Raw genomic sequence first — 22,561 nt, 5'->3', positions numbered from 1 at the left:
AGGGTGCATCGTTTAGTTGTGGTGCTTTGGATTTTTAACTTGGTTTAGTTAGTTTCTCTAGGAAGCTGATCTAAAGTTTTGTACCCAGCAAATTTCAAATACAAGTGACTTCCAACGTTCTGTTTTGACTGTTTGCTTCCTGATGTAATTGAGTATCTGTGACCCTGGTGTTTTAGTCATTGACGGTCTGTGGGAAGTTAGAGGAGTAAAAGAGAAAACTTTATATACTTGTTCCCTTCCTGTATCCTGGTATGTGCGTTGTTTGGTTTTGTATTTGTGTGTTTATAGTGGGGGCAGGTGGTGTAGCAGAGAATATTGACCAAACTTTTTCACGGGATCTTCTGCTTCTGAGCTAAAATGGGACATTCCATCATTTTCCTGGTAGTGGGTCCAGCTCTGAGGCTGGGCATGGAAGTCCTGATTCTCTAGAAAGCCAGAAACCCTAGATCTTTATGCCAGTGGTTCTCAAAATGTGGTCCCAGGATCAGTATCACCTGGGAACTTATTAGAAATTCAGATTCTCTGGCAGCCCCCCAGACCTACTGAATTGGATTCTCTGGAGGTGGGGCCCAGCAAGCTGTAGTTTAACAAGTCCTCCAGGGGATTCTGATGCTTTCAAAAGTTTGAGAACTATCGCTTAAAGCCAGGGCCTTTTTAATTTCCCAAGCAGAGCTTTTTGTATCTCTGAGTGCTGACTGGAGCTTCAAGTTATCGCTTTCCTGAACGAGAAACAGGACATAAATAATACTAATAACAATAATGCTAATTGCCTGCCATTTTCATAGGGTGTTATGGTTAGGATCATGGACTTTTAGGAATCTGGGTTTGAATTCTTCACCACTCTGTGATGTTGGGGAAGTTAATTAACCTCCCTGCTTTATTTTCTCAAGTGTAAACAGAGATGTAGTGGTAAAAACTATTAGTATCCCTCTTTTATGGAGTAGAGACATAAGAACAGTCCCAGAGCTTGTCTAGAGTCACCCTTTGTGCAAGTTTGAATGTATTATGTCCTCCAAAACGCCATTATCTTTGATGCAGTCTTGTGTGGGCAGATGTATGAGTGTTGATTAGATTGTAATTCTCTGACTGTTTCCATGGAGATGTGACCCACCCAACTGTGGGTGATGACTCTGATTGGATAGCTTCGGTGGAGGTGTGGCCCCGCCCATTCAGCATGAGCCTTTATTAGTTTACTAGAGCCCTATATAAGCTCAGACAGAAGGAGTGAGCTTGCTACAGGCAAGAGGGACACTTTGAAGAACGCACAGGAGGCGGGAGAGGAGCTGCAGCTTACAGAGACATTTTGGAGAAAGCCATTTTGAAACACAACCTGGAAGCAAAGGAAGAAGATGCCAGCCACATGCCTTCCCAGACAACAGAGGTGTTCCGGACGCCATTGGCCATCCTTCATTGAAGGTACTCTGTTGTTGATGCCTTATCTTGGTCACTTTATAGCTTTAAGACTGTGACCTTGTAACCAAATAATTTATTTGGTTACAAGATAAACCCCTTTTATAAAAGCTGATCCATTTCTGGTATTTTGCATAATGGGCAGCATTAGCAGACTGAAACACCCTTAAATAGAGCAGGGATTCAAGTTCAGCCTGATTGCAGACCTTGGGATTTTAGCCATTGCTTTCTCCTGCTTCCTGTGTGCATTTCCATTTCCATCCTTACACATATGTCAGCATTGTGACCACTTGTAACCACATCTGCGTTAAGTTGGAAATGGAACATTCTCACCACCAAGCAGGACCCTAAGTTACGCTTCACAGTGTGAAGCTCAGTGTTTCTTAAACCTGGGGCTGCCAAAGCCCCTTTGAGAATTCAGGCTCTGAAAGGTAAAAGCTGTCACTCTAGGTCTGTGGTTCTCAGGGGGAGCGCTGTGGAGATCTTGGAGGCAGTCGTTGGTTGTCTTGATGATTGGTGTGCTGCCACTGTTTAGTGGGCGGGCCCAGGTGTGCTCGGTGTTTTCACGGTACAGACAGTTGGCCTCGGTGGAGAATTGTCCTGCATTCCACTGGACTTTCAGATGTGCCACTGGAACTTCAACATCTATTTTTTCACTTCTGTCTCAAATGGGAATCTGTTTTACATGTGATCTTAAAGATTTTTTTGCATGATTTTAATATGCATTTGAAATACTTTGAGTTTCCGAGAAAAATAACCATTGCATCTTAATATATCAGGAGATTTTATTTTGCTAGTTTGAAACTTTGCCAACAGATTTTTACCATTTCAGAAAATTCATGTCAAGCTGTTCCTGATAGTTGAAATGGCAGTGCAACACACCTGTATCAGTGTCATTTTGTAGTTACTGCACGATGGTAATTCTAGGAATAGGAACAAACATTTAACAATTTCTTTATGTCTCCTAGGGACCCACTTCTTGAAGTTTAATGTGCCCACGAATCATCTGGGGATTTGTTAAAATGCACATTTTGATTGAGGGAGGGGATGAGATTCTGAATTTCTAACCAGCTTCTAGGGGATGCCAATCCTGCTGGCCCATGCACCAGGCTTTTAAGTAGCAAGGGTCTCATGTAGATGCTTATGTTTACTTTTTTTTTTAACTTTTTTATTTTGAAGTACATTCACACTTACAAGACAGTTACAAAAATAATACAAACTCCATACAGAGAACTTCAGCATATTTTTACCTGCCCCCACATACCCAGATCCACCAATTTTAACTTTTTGCCACATCTGCCATATCATTCTGTCTGTCTCTTTGTGAATCCATTTTCTGAATACTTGAGTGTAGGTTGTATACATCATGCTCCTTAAACACTCAATACTGACATGTACATTTCCTAAGAACAAGTATGTTCACTTATGTAACCACCTTAAGTGCAGTTATCAAGTTCAAGCAATTTAACGTTGATATAAAGCATAAAGTCTGTATTTCTGCTTTTTCATATGTCCCAGTAATTGTTCCTCTGAGCCTTTTCTCCTTCCTTGCTGTATCCCATCCAGGATCATATATTGCATTAAATTATCATTGCCTCTTTAGTTGTCTTTTTTTAAATTGTGGGAACATATATACAATAAACTGTCTTTCCATCTCAGCTGCCAAGCATACCATTCAATGGGATTAGTCACGTTCACGGTATTGCAGTATGCTCACAACCTTCTGTTACCAAAACTTGGGGAAACAGTACACTTGTTTTGTATTTACTCACCATTCCCCCTGCCCCCGGCAACCTGTAATCTAATTTCTGCCTCAGTAAGCTTGGCTATTCACCGATATTTTCATTGTTGTTACTTATCATTGGGCTAAAATTTAACATCCTAAATCTGTAGCAACTTCCTTTTCTTTCTACCAACTTAACTTCAACCCATTTTTCCATATCCTTTTGTTCCACCCACTTTTATTTAGTTCTTTTCACAAATTACATGTTTATACATTGAGTCTCAAACCATTGATACATAATTACATTTTATGCATCTGCCTTTTAGATTCTGTAGGAAGTAAAACGTAGAGTTATGAACCAAAAATACAATAGTACTGGCATATGTATTTACCTGTGTTGTTACCCTCACCAGCTATCTTTATTTCTTCATGAGTCTTTGGTCTATTGTCTACTGTCTATTGTTCTTTCCATTCAACCTTCAAAACTCTCTTTAACATTTCTTATATGGCCAAGCTAGTGGTGACAAACTCCCTCAGCTGTTGTTTGCCTGGGAATGTCTTACTGTTTCCTTTATTTTTGAAAGACAGTTTTGCTGGATGGAGAATTTTTTTTTTTTTATTTCAAGCTTGGCAGTTCCAGGTATTTACTTCTACCTATTCCAATACCATAAAACCTAAAAAGTGTTATCTATATAGTGCGCAAGAATGTCCACCAGAGTGACCTCTCGACTCCACTTGAAATCTCTTAGCCACTGAAGCTTTACTTCGTTTCATTTCACATCCCCCTTTTGGTCAAGGAGATGCCCTCAATCCCACGATGCCGGGTCCAGATTCATCCCTGGGAGTCATATCCTGCGTTGCCAGGGAGATTTACACCCCTGGGAGTCAGGTCCCATGTAGAGGGGAGGGCAGTGAGATCATCCACCAAGGTGGCTGAGTTAGAGAGAGAGGGCCACATCTGAGCAACAAAGAGGTACTCAGGGGGAGATTCTTAGGCACAATTATAAGAAAGTTTAGCCTCTCCTTTGCAGTAACAAGCTTCATAGGGGCAAGCCCCAAGACAGAGGGCTTAGCATGTCAAGCCGTCAGTCCCCAGTGTTTGTGAGAACGTCAGCAACAATCCAGGTGAGGAAGTCCAACACCTCCACATTCTCCCCCAGCTCCTCAGGGGGTTCCCAAATATATATTTTTATTCTCCGCTCAAATTACTTTGGGATTTGTTGCTATTTCACTCTAACCTATACAGACCTGCCATATCTCACTTCCTATTCAAAGTTCCATGTAATTGTGGAGTTTGAACAAACTGACTGTAAAAGTTATAGTGTTTAGAAAATATAGATCCTACACCAAATAAACATCTCTTACCTTGGTCTCACATGAAGTTGAAGTTTTAACACATGGTTTCAACCTTTACCCTTTGGCCCAATTTGCCCTAGTGGATAGAGAATTTTTGGGTGGCACTTTTTTTGCTTTTAACATTTTAAATATGTCATCTCCCTCCTTTCTTGCCTCCATGGTTTCTGATGAGAAATTGGCACTTAACCTTATTGAGGCTCCCTTATATGTGATATTTTGCTTGTCTCTTGTGGCTTTCAGAATTCTCTTTATCTTTGGTATTTGACAGTCTGATTATAATATGCCATGGTATGAGCCTATTTGGGTTTATACTATTTGGGGTTCACTGAGTGTCTTGGATGTATATATTTGTGTTCTTTAGGTTTGGGAAGTTTTCAGTCTCATTTCTTTGAATATTCTCTTTGTTCTTTCCTCTCTTTTTTCTCTTTCTGGGATTCCCACAATGCATAATTCGGTGGGATCCCATACATTTCTCAGGCTCTGTTCACTTTTCTTCATTCTTTTTTCTTTCTGTTTCTCTGACAGAATGGTTTTAATTGTCTTATTTTCAAGTTCACTGATTCTTTCTTCTGTTAACTCTAATCTACTGTTGAATCCCTCTAGGAAGTTTTTAAGTTCTTTTACTGTGGTCTTCAGCTTTGTTTGGTTCCTTTTCATAATTTCTGTCTCTCTCTTGGTATTCTGTTTGTATTCATCTGTCATTTTCCTGATATCCTTTAGTTCTTTGTCCATGATTTCCTTTAGCTTTTTGAGCTTATTTAGTACCATTAAAAAAAAATCTTGTCTGGTATGTCCCAGGTCTGGTCCTTCTCATTGATGGTTTCTAATGCTTTAATCTTCTCCTGTGTCTGAGCCATCACTTCCTGTTTCTTTGTATGTTTTGTAATATTTGTTGAAATCTGGGCATTATGATATCTTAATGTTATCGCTGAAATAGATCTGTAGTATCTGTTCCTTTAGCTTTTATCAAACTAGTGTTGTGATGGAGTTTCCTTGAATGCCAGGAGCTAATAAAAAAGGAAGGTGAAAAAGACAACACCTTTCCCAGTCTTTGCTGATTGACCTGTGCAAGTGCTCTTCTTCAGGGCTTATCCACACAATGGGTTGTATGAGAATAGCTGCAGGCCAGAGCTAGGGACCTCCCTGATCCTTTCTTCGCATGAGGCATTCACTTGTCACCTAGGCCCTAAGAATTCCCTGTTCCAAGGTTATAACTGGGCCCCTTAGGGTCCCAGGCACTGCACAGTTTGACTGTTTGTACTACAGTCAGCAATCCCTTGCCCCTGGCCTCAGGACTTGACTGTCCCCCCCCCCCCCGCCCCCCAGCATTCTGTAGGAGAGCTGTCTGAGCTGCTTTCTACAAATGCTGAGATAGTGAGTCCCTCAGGCCGCCCACCAGACAGATTGAGCCAGACACACATGCTCCCAGCATGTGCACAAGGGCCACTCTGCTTCCTCTGGAACCGGAACCAGGTATCTGCACTGGGGGCACTGGCCAGCTCATGCTGAGCTGGTGAGGGGAGGGAAGGGGCCATCTAGGGCACCAGGAAACCCTACCACTTTTAAGAAGCCTTTTTCTTAATTTTGCACTCACCCTGTTACTGCAGTCCTTTAACTGTTTTCTGGAACCCTAAGAAAGATGATTCCGCCAGTTCTTGCTGGTTGTTCAAAGCTTCTGTGGGCGACAGAGACTTGAAGTGTCTTACTCTCTGTCTTGATCATGGCTGGGCCGTCCCTGAGCATTTACTTTTTGAAGTAATTTTATTGTAATTTACTTTCCTTTTACTTTTTAAATTTTAGTTTGGGTATCATATTGATTTTTTAGAAAAAAAATATTGGCACAGATAGGTTATCTATGAATTTCTTTTCAGACTAGGACAAGGAGTTTTTAAAAATTTTTTTTTTTAAGTTGGTGCATTAGTTTGAAGGGGTGAGTGCTCCCAGTCTGGGTGACTAAATGGAGCTAAGCATAAAGACAAATGAAATTACAGAAACTTAAAGCTTGGAGTAATGACTTAGAATATAATTGCTCATGTTATTTTTACAAAACAGGCTTTCTCTTTTTTATTCTTTCAACAAAAATAGAATACCTTCTAGTGGGGAGACAAACACTATACATAATAAATGGTGTTTTAGGTGACAGGTGCATTGTATTATTATTATGAGTCCTGTGGGTAGAGGGAATGGGGTGGTCGGTTCCACTTTTAAGTAGGGTTATTAGGTTTCTCATGGGGATGGTGAAATTTGAGAAAAGACTTAAGATGGTCTGGGAGTTGACCTTGGGGATACCAGAGGGAACATACAGCGCGAAGGCCCTGAGGCTAGAGAACGTGGAGCTGGGATAGCTGAGGATTTGCAAGGAGACCAGTGTGGAGTAGAGTGAGTGAAGGGGGCTGGCTAGGGATGAGGTCAGAGAAGTAATGTGTCAGATCACATAGAGACTCGCAGACCATCATAGGGTCTTTGGTTTGTATTCTGAGTAAAGTGAGGAATCATTGCAGGTTTTGAGCAGGAGTGACATTATCTCACTAAAGTTTTAAAACGTTCGTGCTGACAGCGGTGTTGAAAATGGGCTTCCAGGGGTAAGGGTAGAAGTGACGAGGAAACCAGTTAGGAGCCAATTGCTGTATGTATCTAAGGATGAGATGGTGGCCCTGAGCCGGCGAGAGCAGTGGCGGTGGTAAGTGGAAAGATACTGGCTGTATCTTACTGAAACTTAGAATGCAAGATTAGAAAAAAATGATTAGAACTGAAGACTCTCAACAATACCTCTGTGAATCCTACTTTGAGGAAAATCTGACATGGTGGACAGACACATAACCATGGTTATGTTTTGTTTTTCTTCTGGGGATTCTGTGGTGTGTGTGCATGTGCGTTAAGTATAGGACATTTCTTATCCAGGTCAGTGGTTAGCAGTCGAATATGGCTTAGCCACTGAGCTGGTGTTAGTTTACTATACAAAATGAAGCAGCACTAAATGCAACTAACTGCTCCTGAAAGCCTCACAGATTTCCTCTTGATTAAGCCAGAACATATTTTTAGTAAAAACATACACTGTTACTCAATTAATGATTCTTGTAATATGCTTGGTAAATCAAAGATAGAAATCCAGTTTTCTCTTCCTACTCCATTCATGAGCTCATCATGCCCTTACATTATTAGGCTCTGAGACAGAAATTTTGTTAGCATACTCACTTTAAGTTGACTGAAACCTTTCTGACTTAAAATATGCATTATGTAGTTTCACCATAGATTTTCAAGCAATTCACATAATTAATTTGAAAATGTGAGAGCAGTTTGAGATGGCTTTTGATACACACATCACGATTTCAGTGACCTTGTGTGTTTTGAGGAGATATGATTACCATAGAGTTAAGTTTCCTAAAGCATGGTCCTCTGAAAGCCCGCCAAACAGTGGCCCGCCAAGGTATTGGTAAAAGCACACACAGTTAAGTAGAGTTACATGGCACCTTTCCAGGAGACCTCGGTTCTCAGCCAAGGTGACCTTTTTAAGAGTTTGGTCAGGTGTGTACATATCATAAACTATTTTGTCCTAATTCTTCCTGATGAATCATAGCAGGGATTTTGATCAATCTATTTTTTTCATTTTAAAATTTCAGCAATCTTTGATGAAGAATAAGCATATATTCTCATTCTTGTTCTTTGGCTACCATTACCCCAACTGTCACTAAGACTGTTTCTTGGCTTGGAGTGAGGAGAGCAGAAGGTACCGCAGTGCCGTAGTGTACCTTCCTCTACTCAAACCTCTCCCTCTTCTTTCAACTCTGAACTTCAGGAAGTCTGATTTAGTTCCATAACTCACTGATAAAATGGGCAGGGCAGGTTTTTTGCTTTTGTTTTTTTTTTAAGCCACGGGCTATTTTTGATGTTTTGTGACCTTGAAAAAAAAGTTTTCTAATATCTGTCCTGAAGATCTTTTTAAGGAGAGTAGGAATTATAGCTACATATTTTTAGACCAAATTTTCTTGTGGCATTTGTTTTCTGATGGTGTGGCGTCATGGAAATTGCTTTTTCTAGTGTAGGATTTAGAAGATAGGATTTCAGTGCTAGCTTTATCCAGTTACTGTCCTGGCATCGTGGGCTTGTTGAGCCTCACTATTCTCATCTGTAAAATAGGTATCGAGATACATGCCCTCCATCTACCTCCGAGTTGTAAAGATCAAGTGAGCCAAAATGTATTAGAGAACTTTGCAGGCTCTAACTTTCCTTTAGTAGAAGGTCAGAGTGTTGTGTGGTGATAATGTAATGCTTGTGCCTAGGAACTGTTCGTTTTCTGTCTTTAACTCAACATGGCAACTGGGTAATTTGGGTGAGACAGTTTTCTTGAACATAATATAGGGATATATATATATATATATGCATTACAGATAATCTGCATTATATAGAATATAGGGATATATGTATTTGTTCTTTTTTTCTTTTCATTACTTCTGAGTTGAAAATTTTCAGACTAACAGAAAAGTTAAAAAAAAAAGTATAATGAACACCTGTATACCCTACACCTAGAGTCAGCAGTTAACATTTTGTCACATTTACTTTATCTCTTTACATACTAGCCTTAAATACCTCAGAAAATAGCATTTAATAAGGACATTCTACTATATAACCAAAGCTTAATTATCACACCAAAGAAAATTAATAATAATTTGTAATATCACCAGATATTAATCTATATTCATGTTTCCCCAAATCTTCCCCAAATGCGTTTTGTTGCTGCTTCCCTCCTTCCACCCCCCACCCCTTCCCAATTTGGGATCCAGTCACGGTTCTTGCATGGTATTTGATGGTTATATTTCTGTAATACCTTTGAACAGTCTTGTCCTTCCCCTGCTCCTGCCTGCTTGACCTCTTGAAGAGCCCTTGCCATTGTCTTGTAGGATGTCTCACACCATTCTGTATTTGTCTGTTTCCTCTTGGAGTTAACTTGTTCTTCTAGTCTCTGTATTTCCTATAAACTGGAAGTTACCTCTAGAGTTATGAATATATTAGTTTTTTAGCTTCCATTTCTGTTTTCTTTGACTTGGTATGCCCTTCAACAATTCTCTTCTGCAGTTAGACATTATTCAGGCTGCAATATGCCAGATTAAGTTGAAGCTTTTATATCCTGGTTAACCCGTACCTTCTCTTGAACAGGATGAACTTACTGCTGTGAATGTAAAGCAAGGCTTTAACAATCAGCCGGCCTTCACTGGAGATGAACATGGTTCAGCCAGAAATATTGTAATTAATCCATCAAAGGTAATGCTAATTGTATTTTTCTTAAAATTTCTGGAAAAGTGTGTGTATGTGATAGCCTTGATAGATGTTTAGTGTGGATAAATTCGTATTATTTAAACCACAATCTATGTTCAAAATAACCCCCAAATGTCCTGCATAGCTGTCTTGCCCCAGTAGCCAATCAGGGATCATACACTGTATCTGGTTGTCATGTCTTCGCTCTCTTTTAATCTAGAACAGTACCGCTTCCCTCCCCATCCCCCACTTTTTAATTTTTCTTTCATGACTGCCATTTTAGAAGAGTGAAGGTCAGTTATGTATGTGTCTTACATTCTAGTCATGTATCCTAGATTTGATTATTTCCTTGCGATAGACTTCAGATGATACATTTTTGGTGAGAAAAGCACAGATGATATTGCATACTTCCCACTGCATCATATCAGAAGGCATGTAATGTCAGTTTTTCCTGCGATTGGTTATTCTAAGTTTGATCACTTGGTGAAGGCAGTGTTTGCCATCTCTCTGCACTGTAGAAGTACCTTTTCCTTTTAGACATCTCTACAGGGTGATAAGGGTATCCTATTTGCCAATAAAATTTCACCCTGTGATTTTCTATCAAATGGTGATTCTTGCTGAATGATTTATTGTATTGGTAGTTGCAAGAGTGTCATCCTCATGCATTTATTAGTTGGCATTCCTTTGTAAAGAAGGTTTTCCCTCCCACCCCCTTTTTTAGTACCAATTTGGACACATGGATTCTTTTTTAAATTCAATGTGTTATAATGGTCTATCTTCATTTTTCATTTTTGTTTTTGTCTTTTTCCAATCCTGATACACTTTTCTTTGCATTACAACCAAAATTATGTATATGTGATTTGTGTTCTGCTTTTTAACAGTGTGTTATTTTGTAAACACTATCCCTTGTGGCTAAGATACCCATATTAATGATAATTCATAGATAATATTTCATCATTTATATGATGAAATTTATTTTATTTATGCTATAATTGAAACTTCCAGTATAGAACAATTGGTATGTTGCCATTTTTTAGTGGTTATTTTTAAAGATGGTATGGTCATATTTGCGCATACTGCTATCGTTCTTAGGGTCAATTCCCAGAAGTATATTACTTGGTCAGCGGTCTAAATGCTTTATGTCTTTAGATATCAGCTGCCATATTATTTCCAGTTTTATGTCAATTTAAATAACTTAATAAATGAAAATAACTCCCATTGCAATTCTACTGCTACCCCCCTTCCTGTGAGGTTTACTCGAAGATTGAAAGCCTTCTGCGAAGAATTTGACCTTATAAATGTGGAATATAGGAAATACAGTGTAGCCCTTAAAATTTTTTCACATTTTCAAATGAATTATTTTCAAAATAGCTTTGAAATTAAACCTTATCTCTTGTACTTTGTTTGAAGAAGTACAAATTGGTATAAACTTTATAGAGGGCAATTTGGCAATATGTATTAAAATTGCAGAAACATACGTCTGTGATTTGTAATTCACATTTCAGAAATTTGTCCTAAAGCTATGCCTGCACATGGATGAAATAACAGATGTAAAGGGCAGTTCTTTAAATGTGATTTGTAATACCAAATCATTGGAACAAACTCCAAATGTCCATTAACAGGGGCCTGATAAAATAAAATGTGGAATCCATACAGTACGTTATTATGTGTTATAAAATGAATAAGGTAGCCATCGATGTACTGATACAGAAGCTCTCAGACATTTGCTAAGTGTGCATAATGAGCTATATTTACAAGAAAAATAATATATTTGTGTTTGCTCATGTGTATTCACATAAACTGAAATGATACACAAATTAATCGAAGTGGTTACTTGAAGGTATAGGCATTGAGGACTTGAGAATGAGCACCTTTACTCTTATATATATTTTTTTGATTTTGGAAAAATGAGAATATATAGCTGTTACAATAAAATTGCATGTTGTGATCACTTTTTTTTTTTTTTTTTTTTTAAATCCATAATCAGTTTTCCTCTGTTACTTTCTTAGGAATTTTGACTTTGTTTATAGCATGTGTGTGTTCATGAGATTTGTTAGCAGAAATTAAAACATATTTGCAATATCACCATGTTCCATTGCTATTATTAAGTACATGGAAGATAGTGAAATTATAAAACAATTTTTTTCTTTTTAAAAATTTTTATACCTTTGTTTATTCTATTAAAAAGCTGCTGCAGAATTGCAAATAAGATACTGTTTGAATATAAAAGAATCTGCAGAAGTAGGTATTTTGTGTCCTTGTTGCAAAGACCAAATATCAATTGAGAAATATAAAATTAAACACATGACTGCCATTGGCTTCTTGATTCCCAACAACTGATTTTGCTTAAAATTTTGCATTTACTTTGGACATTCTGCAGACTTTTGCTTTTAAAAAAATACAATGAAGTTTGTTTAAAACCAAAAAAAAAAAAAAAGATAAAAAAAAAAGACCAGACTCCTTTTCTTTTTCTAATTATTCTAATTTTTATTACCCTATAACACTAAGACACCAAAACAGATTTTAAAAAAAATGGTACACAAATTTAAAAAATCAAGGAATGCCAGTTTTCATTAAAAAAAAAAAAAATTGTACCAGCTTTTCACCTGGGTAGGTAAACTTGGCTGATTGCTTACAACTGTGTTCCAGCCTATAGGCTAATTGTTCAACTCAGGAGTTTTAACTATGGTGATGATTCTTATTTTGCTTCAACAGGTTGGATATTTTATTTTAATCATGGTTGCCACTGTTTGCTAAGCTTTTTTGGGGTATTGTTAGAAATTGCTTACAGCTTCAAATTATTAGAGATTTCCCAGGGGATGAAATATGATGTTTCATAGGATTCTTGACAATTCCAGCAGGTTTTCTATAGATTCCTTAATTTTTAGCTATTTATTCTCATTTTTTCTTGTCCCTTCTTTCCTGTCTTTCTCTCCCTCCCTTCTCCTTCTTTTAATTTGGTTAATTTGAAAATGACACAGTAATTCACAGAAGCTCTCCTTGCCACTTTGCCCCATTCAGAGCAGGTAAAACTGGCTTTTGCTTGAAATGCTGGTACTTATGAAATTGGCAGTTCAATCAAAAAATGTTGAATAACTAATTTAATTGAACCTTTTGTAATTTGCCATTTAAATAAATTTCTTTAGACTCTTTTTAAAAGCACTGAGGGTAAACACAGAGTTTCCTTACCAAAAATATGTGCTATTAAGATGAAACAAGACAAAGAATTATTACTTTGTGATTACTAGGTTTTCTGCTCTTGTATGTGACAGCTCTCAGGCAAATATTCTCTTTCCAAATGGGTGTGTGATATGAAAAAGGAGAAAGTACAGCTGAAGATTAAAGCAGAACTCATTCTCCTGAAATTTATTCAGGATGTAATTAATTTCATCAGAGATTCTCAAAGGCTCTTCTTTTTTTCTTGAACTACTTGTTAATGGAACAAAGGTAATTGTGAATTTTTGCATCACGTTAATATAAGGAAATCACAACTCTTGGTTTCAAGGACTTAAATTGCCTTTTTTTTTTGTGATGGGCTATATGATGATTTTCAATTAAAATAATAAAGATAAAATATTAATATGCATTACTAAGATATTTGAGTATTGTATTTATGCTTTTCCTTTTTTTTTTTTTTTTTTTTTTTTTTACCTCTTGTTTCCACAGATTGGAGCTTATTTTAGCAGCATTTTAGCTGAGAAACTAAAGCTTAACACTTTCCAGGACACTGGAAAGAAGAAACCACAAGTTAATGCTAAAGATAATTATTGGCTGGTTACTGCTCGATCCCAGAGTGCAATTCATAGTTGGTTCTCTGATTTAGCAGGAAATAAACCACTTGCTATTTTGGCAAAAAAGGTATTAAGTGTTTCTTACATTGTTTTAAATATTATCATATAAAAGTGAAGATGTTTGAGATAACATTCAAGTATGTATTTCTTTCCCCCAGTCTTCTCCCAGACCAGGTATACTGCCTCTAATGTGTTCTGCATATATACTATTTTCCCCTTTATTTTGATTGCATGTGGTGGCTAAGATTAAACCTAAACATTCTACACAGGAAGCAGTTTGTGTGGTCGTTAAAGAGACATAGTTTTTAAATCAAGAACAGGTAGTAAGTTTTCATTTTTTTTCTGTTACATTTTCAGTTTTCTTAGGCCAGGAAGTCTAAGATGTTAAAGAGATTCTTGCTTTGTGGTTATTTCTTGTCTTTAAAAAGTAACCATCTTCATGCTTCAAGGTAATTCTCTTTCCTACCAAATGAGATTAAGATTGTGATTCTATGTGTGCTTTGTGTTTGAAAATGTTTTAGTACAAAATGGGCAGGCCTTTTTGATAGCTTCCAGCATTTTTGTAGGAGGGAGATTGTTTAAAAATCTATTACCTTTGATCAGTTTCCTGAAATGGGAAATGGTACACAAGTACAACAATTGTAGGGTCCAAATAAAATAAACTATCCTTTGAGATTTATGTAAGAAGCTAAAAACCTCCCATTTTAGTGTTGATCTCTGACTTCCTGTACACTTTTCAGATAATCACATGGGTCTTGTCTTCTCTCCTCCGAAACCCCTTAGTTTTAGGGATTCCTATCTTCTATTCCTTATGTTTTGTTTTCAGTAACCAGCTCGGCACAGGACCAATTTAGAGAGCGCTCCTTTGTGTATTTGCTTGTTTGCTGTCTAAATAAGCTCTTGGTAAATTGTGCCTGTAACTTACTTTGGCTTTATTTTGCCTTATGTCAAAGCATTGTGTTACCTTTCATAGATTTCAGTGGTTTAAGGCACCTGAAATCCTTAAAAAGTGCAACATTCAGCATAACTACTTCTTACCACTCAGTTAGTGTCACTGTCTTCACACAAGCTCAGTTGTGTAGCATTTTTTTTTTTTTCCCCTCACTGGTGAATATTTACTCTGTGGTCCCTGTGTGGACGAGGAATTGTATCTGAAGGCCGTTTAAGTCAAAGGGCGCATTTCCGTATCTGATGGCTTTCAACTAACAGTACATCTCCTCTGTGTTCAACTCCCTTGTAGCCAGCCTGATATCTTTCTTTTTTACATTTTTCTTTTAATAAGTCTTTAGAATACATTTTTTTTTGGATGCTTCCTGAAAGTGAATACTGCTGAGGAATTGATGCTCTTGCTTTAGGGATGTAGTGGTCTCTCATCTTTTAGGAGGGAGATGAATTATGGTGTGGTATATTAGCCATTGTTCTTCTTTCTTTATTAGGAGCTGCCTCTGGCCAAGTCAGGTGTTCCTCAGGTAAGCCCTGACATTCATTCTTTGCAAAGGTAAAGATATTTTCTTTATAAAACCATTGAATATATAAAGTATTCATTTCTTGGGCATTTCAAGTGTTCTTTCCCTCCACCCAGCTTATCATCCTCTTGAGGTGGCAAAAGCTCTTTCACTGTTGGGTAAAGGATTGCAATCTCTGCATGTTCTTCATGTAAAAAAAGTTTAAATGTTTCTTCTTTAATTTCTTGTGTTCTTCTGTGTCATCTCACAGGGCACAAAACCTTGATTTTTCCAGCTGAGATCCCAGGTCATCTTCCAGCTCTGATCTAGAGTTCAAAATATTGTCCTGTAAGGGATGGATCAGGTTTCTTGACCTGGTTTTCTGTTACAATAGTGCTCTTTAGCCACAAAGAGGTCAACAATGGCCCATCAAGAGCCTTTTAATTTGATTGTGGTTGTAGCTTGGATTTAGAAAATGGAGACTTCTTATCTCTAGGGATATCCTTCTAGCTTTTGAACAGTTCACTAGTCATCACATGTTCACTTCAGGTGACTTTGATTGCTGTGGTTATGGCATTTCCATGCGCCTCTAGCCCTGCTAAGCAAATAGAAGGATGCTGAAGGTAGTGTGTATCCAATGTGGAAGGTGGTAGGAGGGCAGCCCTTTTGTTGATGGAAAATCAGCACATGCTAGGTGTCTTAGTTTTCTTCTGGTATTTAGATGCAGCTCTAGCTTGATTTAGAAACCAAACAGCTGGTAGGTGATTGCATAGGTTACAAGTTAGAGTCAGATGGTATCTTCACTGAAAATGCAACCCATCACTGTAGGAAGTCATACTTTATTTAGTCTGTGTAAAAGGTTTTCCTCCCCGAATTGGCCGAAATTACAGACTTAAAAAAACCATCAATATATGTCTTCTTCCTTAATTAAATAACTTCCTTCACATATGTCGTTCTTCTGAATTCTTAAGGCCTTGATTTGAGTCAAACAGATCTCTTAGGAGCAGTGAGCTTAAAGGTTTGCCTTGTGCTGTTAAAGTAAGACTTGTGGCTCAGTTTGCTATTTCATCTGAACATGTTCAGTTTTTTTTTCCGTCCTGTCAATTGCTGTTCAGAAGAAATTTTGTAGGCATCTATTGGTAATGATTCTTTGGAAACACTGACTTTACTTTGTGTTTGCCCATTTTTTTAAGCCGTCATCTTGTAACTTTTTGGTATATTTGGATGAGAGAAAACCTGATCTTGACAGTTAAAGTTTTACCCACTGATAACATACTGTATGTCCTAGTGAAAAACAGCAGCTCAGGTCTTGGACTAAATATTTAAGCCCATACTTTTCCTGACCCTGGCTTACACAATAGTCAGTAAACCCACAGCCTTAAGGTCTGTGAAGGATGTGTCTTGTTGGCTGCATTTTCATGAAGGTTTCTTGTTAAAAGGTATCACCATGGTCTGCAGGAAGAGAAAACCTTATAGCTTTAGCCTAAGTGACTTTCATCTCCCTTTTAGTTATGTTTGTGCAGTATAATTGCCTCTGTTGTGGGGGTTATGTTTTAAAGTCAGCACCCAAGGCAAGAACTGTACATGATCAAAAGTCCTTAAATTGCTAATAAAATACAGTATATGGACACACTGCATCCCAAGGTCCAACCTAGGCAGCTTTTCCTTTAGCATTGGAACGGTTTGATGTTTCTTTAAGAACCAGATGAAACAGCTTGCTTTTAAGGGGCCATGTTCAAAAAACGCTTATCTTTTAATTCTAGGATCACTGTACCAAATGTGTGAATAGTCAATTTGTAACATGATGCAGACTCTGTATAAATGAAGACATGACTAAGAGAAAAATGTCATGAATGCTATAAGACTCAATGAGCTGGTTTGAAGCCTAGATTTTCAATGCAAAATACATTTGGCCAATAAGAGCTTGGGGCAGAGATACCAGGCTTCTTGATGTCAGTGGTTGTGATGTCTGGGTCCTCGGAGGCAGGGGGTCAAGTCCATAGCTTGTAAACACTTTGGTTGGTGGGGAGAAATCCTTGAAACTGGCAATAAAAAAACAATGGTTATGATTTTGATTTACCTTACAACCACCCCATAAGGTGGATAGGCTTGTTATGACAGTTTATAAATGAAAGACTTGGGAGCATTGCATTAAATCAAACAGACTAGGGCCAGGAATGGAGCACAGAGGAGCTCATCCCTGGTTCACGTGTGTCCCTCTCTGTCTGTCTCACTACTTGCATTCTGATGCATCACAGCTAATATTCTCTTTGTTAACGATTTCCCCCTGTATTCATAAATTGAATAGATCGCATAGGCGAATATGCTTTTCCTAGGATATTTATAAAGGGATTCTAGGAGAGTGAATTAACTCTTTCAAACTATTCAGTGGTACATTGGGATACTAATTTGCTAAATAGTATCTTTGTGGTCTAGAAGAAATAATTAAGTGCCTCAAGTGCCTACTTTGAACCAGTGAATTAATTACCTAGCTATTTCTGGCTCACTGTTTATTAGGCAGATTTGCTGATCCATCATTTTAGCCTCTATTTTAAATTTTGGGTTAAAGGCACTTTTAGAAGCTTTCTGGAGATTGTTATTCTTATGAAATGTTGAAGTCAGAAAGCTTTATACGAAAGGTGTTCCTTGATCAAATGTAGAGTGGAGACAGTTTTTCACTTGAACTGTCCCTTCCAGTTTTGAAATGTACTCTCTGGAGAACTGTCATGAAATTATTTTCCCCTTTGTTGATAAGATGAGTAGCTTTCAACATCTGAATTTGAAAATAATTTGTTGTTATAAAGAAGAAAGCACAACAGATGAAACTTTTACCAATGTGCCAAACATAGGTTTGATTCATTTTTTCTTAATGAAAATTTGCCTAAAATCTTCCATCTATTTATATAATATATATTTATTTATTTTAACTGCATGTAAAAATAAATAAATATTTATTTATTTTTTACATTTTTTACATTTATAATGTTTGAAAATGTATCTGTGGTATACTTTTCTACTTTCCTATAGCAAGTAGCTAATGTGTTTACTTGCATTCTCTTTCCTTTGCTTTCCCTTTCTTTAGGTTTCTAGTAATGAACAGACTGTATGACCATAATAAATGTTATTTCTTTTTAGGTTCCCATTCTTAGTAAAAAAGAGGATGTTTTTGCATATTTAGCTAAATATTCAGTGCCAATGGTTCGAGCAACGTGGCTGATAAAGATGACCTGTGCCTATTATTCTGCTATTTCTGAAGCCAAAATCAAGAAACGTCAGGCTACTGATCCTAATTTGGGTAAGTGAGGCAGTATAATATATTTTACATTTCATTATTAATTCTGAAAATAATTGTTGCCTGTTTCCTCTGTCCACAACCCAGTCTGGTGAGTACTGAGGAGGCCCAGGGTGAGGCCAAAAGTCATTTGTGGTGTGGATGGAGGAGCTTATCCTTGTTCACCCAGTCCCCAGATCCTGATTCCGTCAACAAGTCATATCGATAGTATCTCCAAAATGTATCTTGCATCTGATCACTTTTCACCATTACAACTTCTAAAATGCTATGTCAAGCCTCCGTCACCTCTTGTCTGGATATAGTGGGAACCTCCTGATCTTTGTGCTTTTACTTTTGCTTCTTACATTCTAGTCTCCACACAATAACCGGAGTGATTTCTAAGCCTAATTCAGGTCATATCCCTATATCATGACCCTATTTATAACTTTACAATAATTTCTTATTACACTTAGAATAAAAATCGAGACTCCTAACAGTGGCCAACTAGGCCATCCATGGTTTTGCGCTTCTCCCGACTGTGTTCCAGCCACACTGCCTTGCTTCTCTCCCTCTCAACAGGTCAGCTCATTTCCTTCTTGGTGCTTCTGCATTTGCTGTCCCCCTAAGTGGGTGGCTCTCCTCTGAGATAATTGCATGTCTCTTCTCTTCAGTGAGACTTTGGCTCAAATGTTCTTTTCTCAGAGGCTTTCTCTGACCACCTGGCTAGATAAGCATTCCTTCTCCCCTTTCCTCCCTGCTATGTTCTCGTGTGTTGTTTTATTCAAAGCACTTTTCACAGCCTGAAATTATTTTTAAAAATGTTTGTGTCAATTGCTTTCCTTCCCTCCCTGTATCCATCCACATATGCTAAAATAAAAGGGTTTTTGCCTTATTCACTACCAAGTTCCCAGTGTCCAGAATGATGTGACTTATGGTAGGTATTTGCTGAATGAACTGAGAGGAAACTCTTTTTAGTCAGTTTTCACTTCTGTTGGTGACTAGACAGTGACTCCTTGAGGTGATGCTCAGATATGCTTTAGAAAAGAAATGATGATAAACTAGAAAAGTGAATAGAGAGTTATATATAAAGATGTCCATTTAAAGGTTAGTTGTGCAGATAATTTTTTATGGTATGAAAAATGCTTATGAGGGAGAACCTAACCACAGAGCTCTGAGGAACAGGGATAGAAAGTGCCAGTGTCCTGACACTGGGCAGTACCCTAGGTTGGTGAGCTGGGGTGTAAAGTGGCTGGGAGTGGTAGGGGTCCCTGATGACCTGGAGGGTGGAGCCCACTCTGAAAGTATGACAACTTAAATAAAAAAAAGTGTTCTGAATTCTGTGGCTGCCACCTTGAATTTGATAGTATCTCATGTGTGTTCAAATAAACAAAAATGAACTGTATTTAAAAAACAAAACCTGTACTGGATATATTCATAAATGTCCATGGGGAAAATTGGGAGGAAATATTTTTAACAATGTTTGTCTCTGAGTGGTTTTCACTGTAGTCTTTTGTTACCTCTATCTTTTTCTGTGTTTAATTTTTTCCCCTCCTAAGCTTATTCTTTTATCTGGCATGGAAACAAAAGAAATGCCTCTCTTTATTATTAAAACAGTACATTCTCATTACAAAATTTACAGATGGTACAGAAGTAGATACAATAAAATGTTCAATTTTCTCTTCTCCCTCCCTTCCTTCTTGAAATTTCTTTCCTTTAGCCTTTATATATGTACACGTATATGTATTTCATCCATTTATACTTTTCCCCAGAACCTGGACAACCAGTTGTTTACTAGCCACCTCCCCTTTAGTGACTGATAAGCATTTGAAACCTAATGTATATAAAATCCAAGTCCCCATTTCTCGCCATTCCTAAACTCATTCCTTCCTCGGAATGAGTTTCTTGGTAAGTGATATATCCAGTCACTGTGTGGGTAAGGCCGGGAACCATATTGTCATCCTGGGCTTTTTTTTCTCTTAAAACTCTCTATTCAGTCTCTCAGCAGTACTGTCAGCTTTACTTTCAAAATATAAACAGAATCTGATACCTTATTCCTACTTCCGATGCTGCTACGCTGTCCCAGCTTGTGCTATGATAGTGGACTCTTTTTAATCCTGTTCTCACCCAGGTGTCACGACCTTCAGCTGACACCTGTGTTCTCCATACGTTCTGACCTCAGGGTCTTGACCTGTGGGTGCTGTTCTCCCTCCCACCCACAGATACTCTGTGGCCTGCTGCCTCCCTCCACTGCATTCTGCTCAAATGGCACCTCTTCAGAGAAGCCTTCTCTGACCATTCCACCCCATATACCATCTCCCATCACTCTGTCTCCTTTTGCTGCTTTATTTTTCTTCGTGCTTTTAATACCACCTGATATTATATTTTATATTAATTTATTGACCGCCTATTTCCAACGACTCCCAGCTACAACGAATACTCCGTGAGAAACCTTGCCAGATTTGCTCAGTGCTGGATCTTGTGCTTAGGGAAGCACCTGGCACACAGCAGGGGTTCAGTACTTTTTAAAATAAATAAATGAATAATTAGGCCTGAAGCATTTATGTGGTATGTTTGTGTGAGGGAGATATATGTATGTATTTTATTTCCCTAGTTTGTAATCCTGGAAACTTCCAGTATCACCAGCGCCAGTGGAGAGTCAACTCCTCCATTCCTTATGTTCTCTTCATATTTCCTTTATAACTTGTTCCTGTCAACGTTTTCCTTGATGTTCTCTTTAATCTGATTTTAACTCTTACCAAAAAATGCAAAAAAGGATGATCATGCAGGAATGATTCTGCTAACTGAAGATTAGAAAATGTTCATTTTTCAGACAAAAACCTGATAGATCTTTATCATTTGCAAAGAATATATACCGTGAGTTTTCAGAATAGCCAAGTATAAATGTATCATCAAGACCATATGCTTTCCCTTACTACATGGAGAGAAGTATAGCTCCAGTTTCTGGCTAAGAACATTGTGGACAACTTCTTGGATTCATTACTTTTACCATTGGTTTCCTTATCAGGGTGGCCAGTTGGTTTCTGGGGAGGGAGGAGTTACTCCCACTTCCCCCATGCCAAAAATTTTTATTTGTATAGTCACCATGGATGGCTGACCAGTCTCACTCATTGCCTGTGTTTTCTCCTCCTACACAGGCCACATGATGCTATTTTTTAGCTCAGTTTATTTACATAGTATTGTAGTTCATGAGTCGATAGTTATTCGTGTATATTTAAAGCTGTGAATGTTGAATCCATGGAGGCCAAGTGCCTACTGTACTATTTCTCAGGGTAGGGTATATAAATTCTGATCTAAAAAAAAAAAAAGCTTTAGACTAAAAATAAAAATTTTTTGAAATACATGAATTTTAGGAGCTCACCCCTGACCTTTTTGGTTTAGCATTTCAGAAAGAGCTTTAGACTTTAGTTGTTCCTAGCTCTGTCACTAAGTGCCCGGGTGGCTTGAAGCAAAGTGCTTAGTCTCTCGAGATGCCAGTCCTCTCACTGTTGTTCCTATCTGGGACCCATGTTGCCTTTAGCTCTCATGTTTCAGTAGTCTTCTTTAATCTGGGGTAGTTCTTTAGCCTTTCTTTCTTGATGTTGATATTTTTGAAAAGGACAAACCAGTTATTTCATAAGATGTCCCTTAATTTGGATTTGTCTAGTTCCTCATGATTAGATTTAGGTTATGCACTTTTGGTAGGAATATCATGGAAGTAATGCTGTGAAAGTCCCAGTACACCATATCATGTTACAATATTGGTAGTGACAATTTGATCGTTTTGTTAAGGTGGTATCTACCAGATTTCTTCACTAAGTTACCATTTTCTCCTTTGAAATGAATATAACTTAGGGGGAGGCACTTTGGGACTATGTAAATACCTAGTTCCTCTCTTTATATTCCTAGGTATTTCTTTTAATACAAAGTTGGCATTACATTTGAGATGAAATGAGCAAATGTTTTCAAATACCTGGTCTTATATTACCCTGTTATGCCTGATACCTCTTATTCTTTGCTTAGTCTTCAGAACTTTCTTTAGCTTCTTTAAGCAAACTGTACAGCACATTTGGCTGTGTAGACATAGCCATAGTGTAGCAAGTTTCATACCCGAAGCAAGCAATACAGTCAAGCAAGTATACAAATGTATATGTATTGAATTGGATTACATCACATACACTTCAGCAGATTAACTTGTAGTAATAGGTTCTGTGTACTGGCTTTGATAGTGAAAAAAGTCATTCAGCACGTTTGGGGCAAGATTGACTGTCGAGTGTCACCCTTTTCTGGCACTGGTTTTATGACTTCCGTTGTC

The 22,561-nt window shown here is 37.8% G+C and overlaps 1 protein-coding gene across 1 annotated transcript in view; it reads left to right on the top strand.

The window, feature by feature from the left end:
• LOC119539198 (mediator of RNA polymerase II transcription subunit 12-like protein) overlaps positions 1 to 22,561 on the top strand; it is a 129,417-nt gene that overhangs the window by 39,952 nt on the left and 66,904 nt on the right. The window contains exons 2-4 of the mRNA XM_037842514.1: positions 9,644 to 9,748; positions 13,409 to 13,600; positions 18,114 to 18,273. Coding sequence (XP_037698442.1) covers positions 9,644 to 9,748; positions 13,409 to 13,600; positions 18,114 to 18,273 — 457 coding nt within the window. The remainder of the gene's footprint in view (positions 1 to 9,643; positions 9,749 to 13,408; positions 13,601 to 18,113; positions 18,274 to 22,561) is intronic.

The sequence above is a fragment of the Choloepus didactylus genome, chromosome 1 (assembly GCF_015220235.1).
Source record: "Choloepus didactylus isolate mChoDid1 chromosome 1, mChoDid1.pri, whole genome shotgun sequence".
Classification (NCBI taxonomy): domain Eukaryota; kingdom Metazoa; phylum Chordata; class Mammalia; order Pilosa; family Megalonychidae; genus Choloepus; species Choloepus didactylus.
This window is presented reverse-complemented; position numbering and strand designations above follow the sequence as displayed.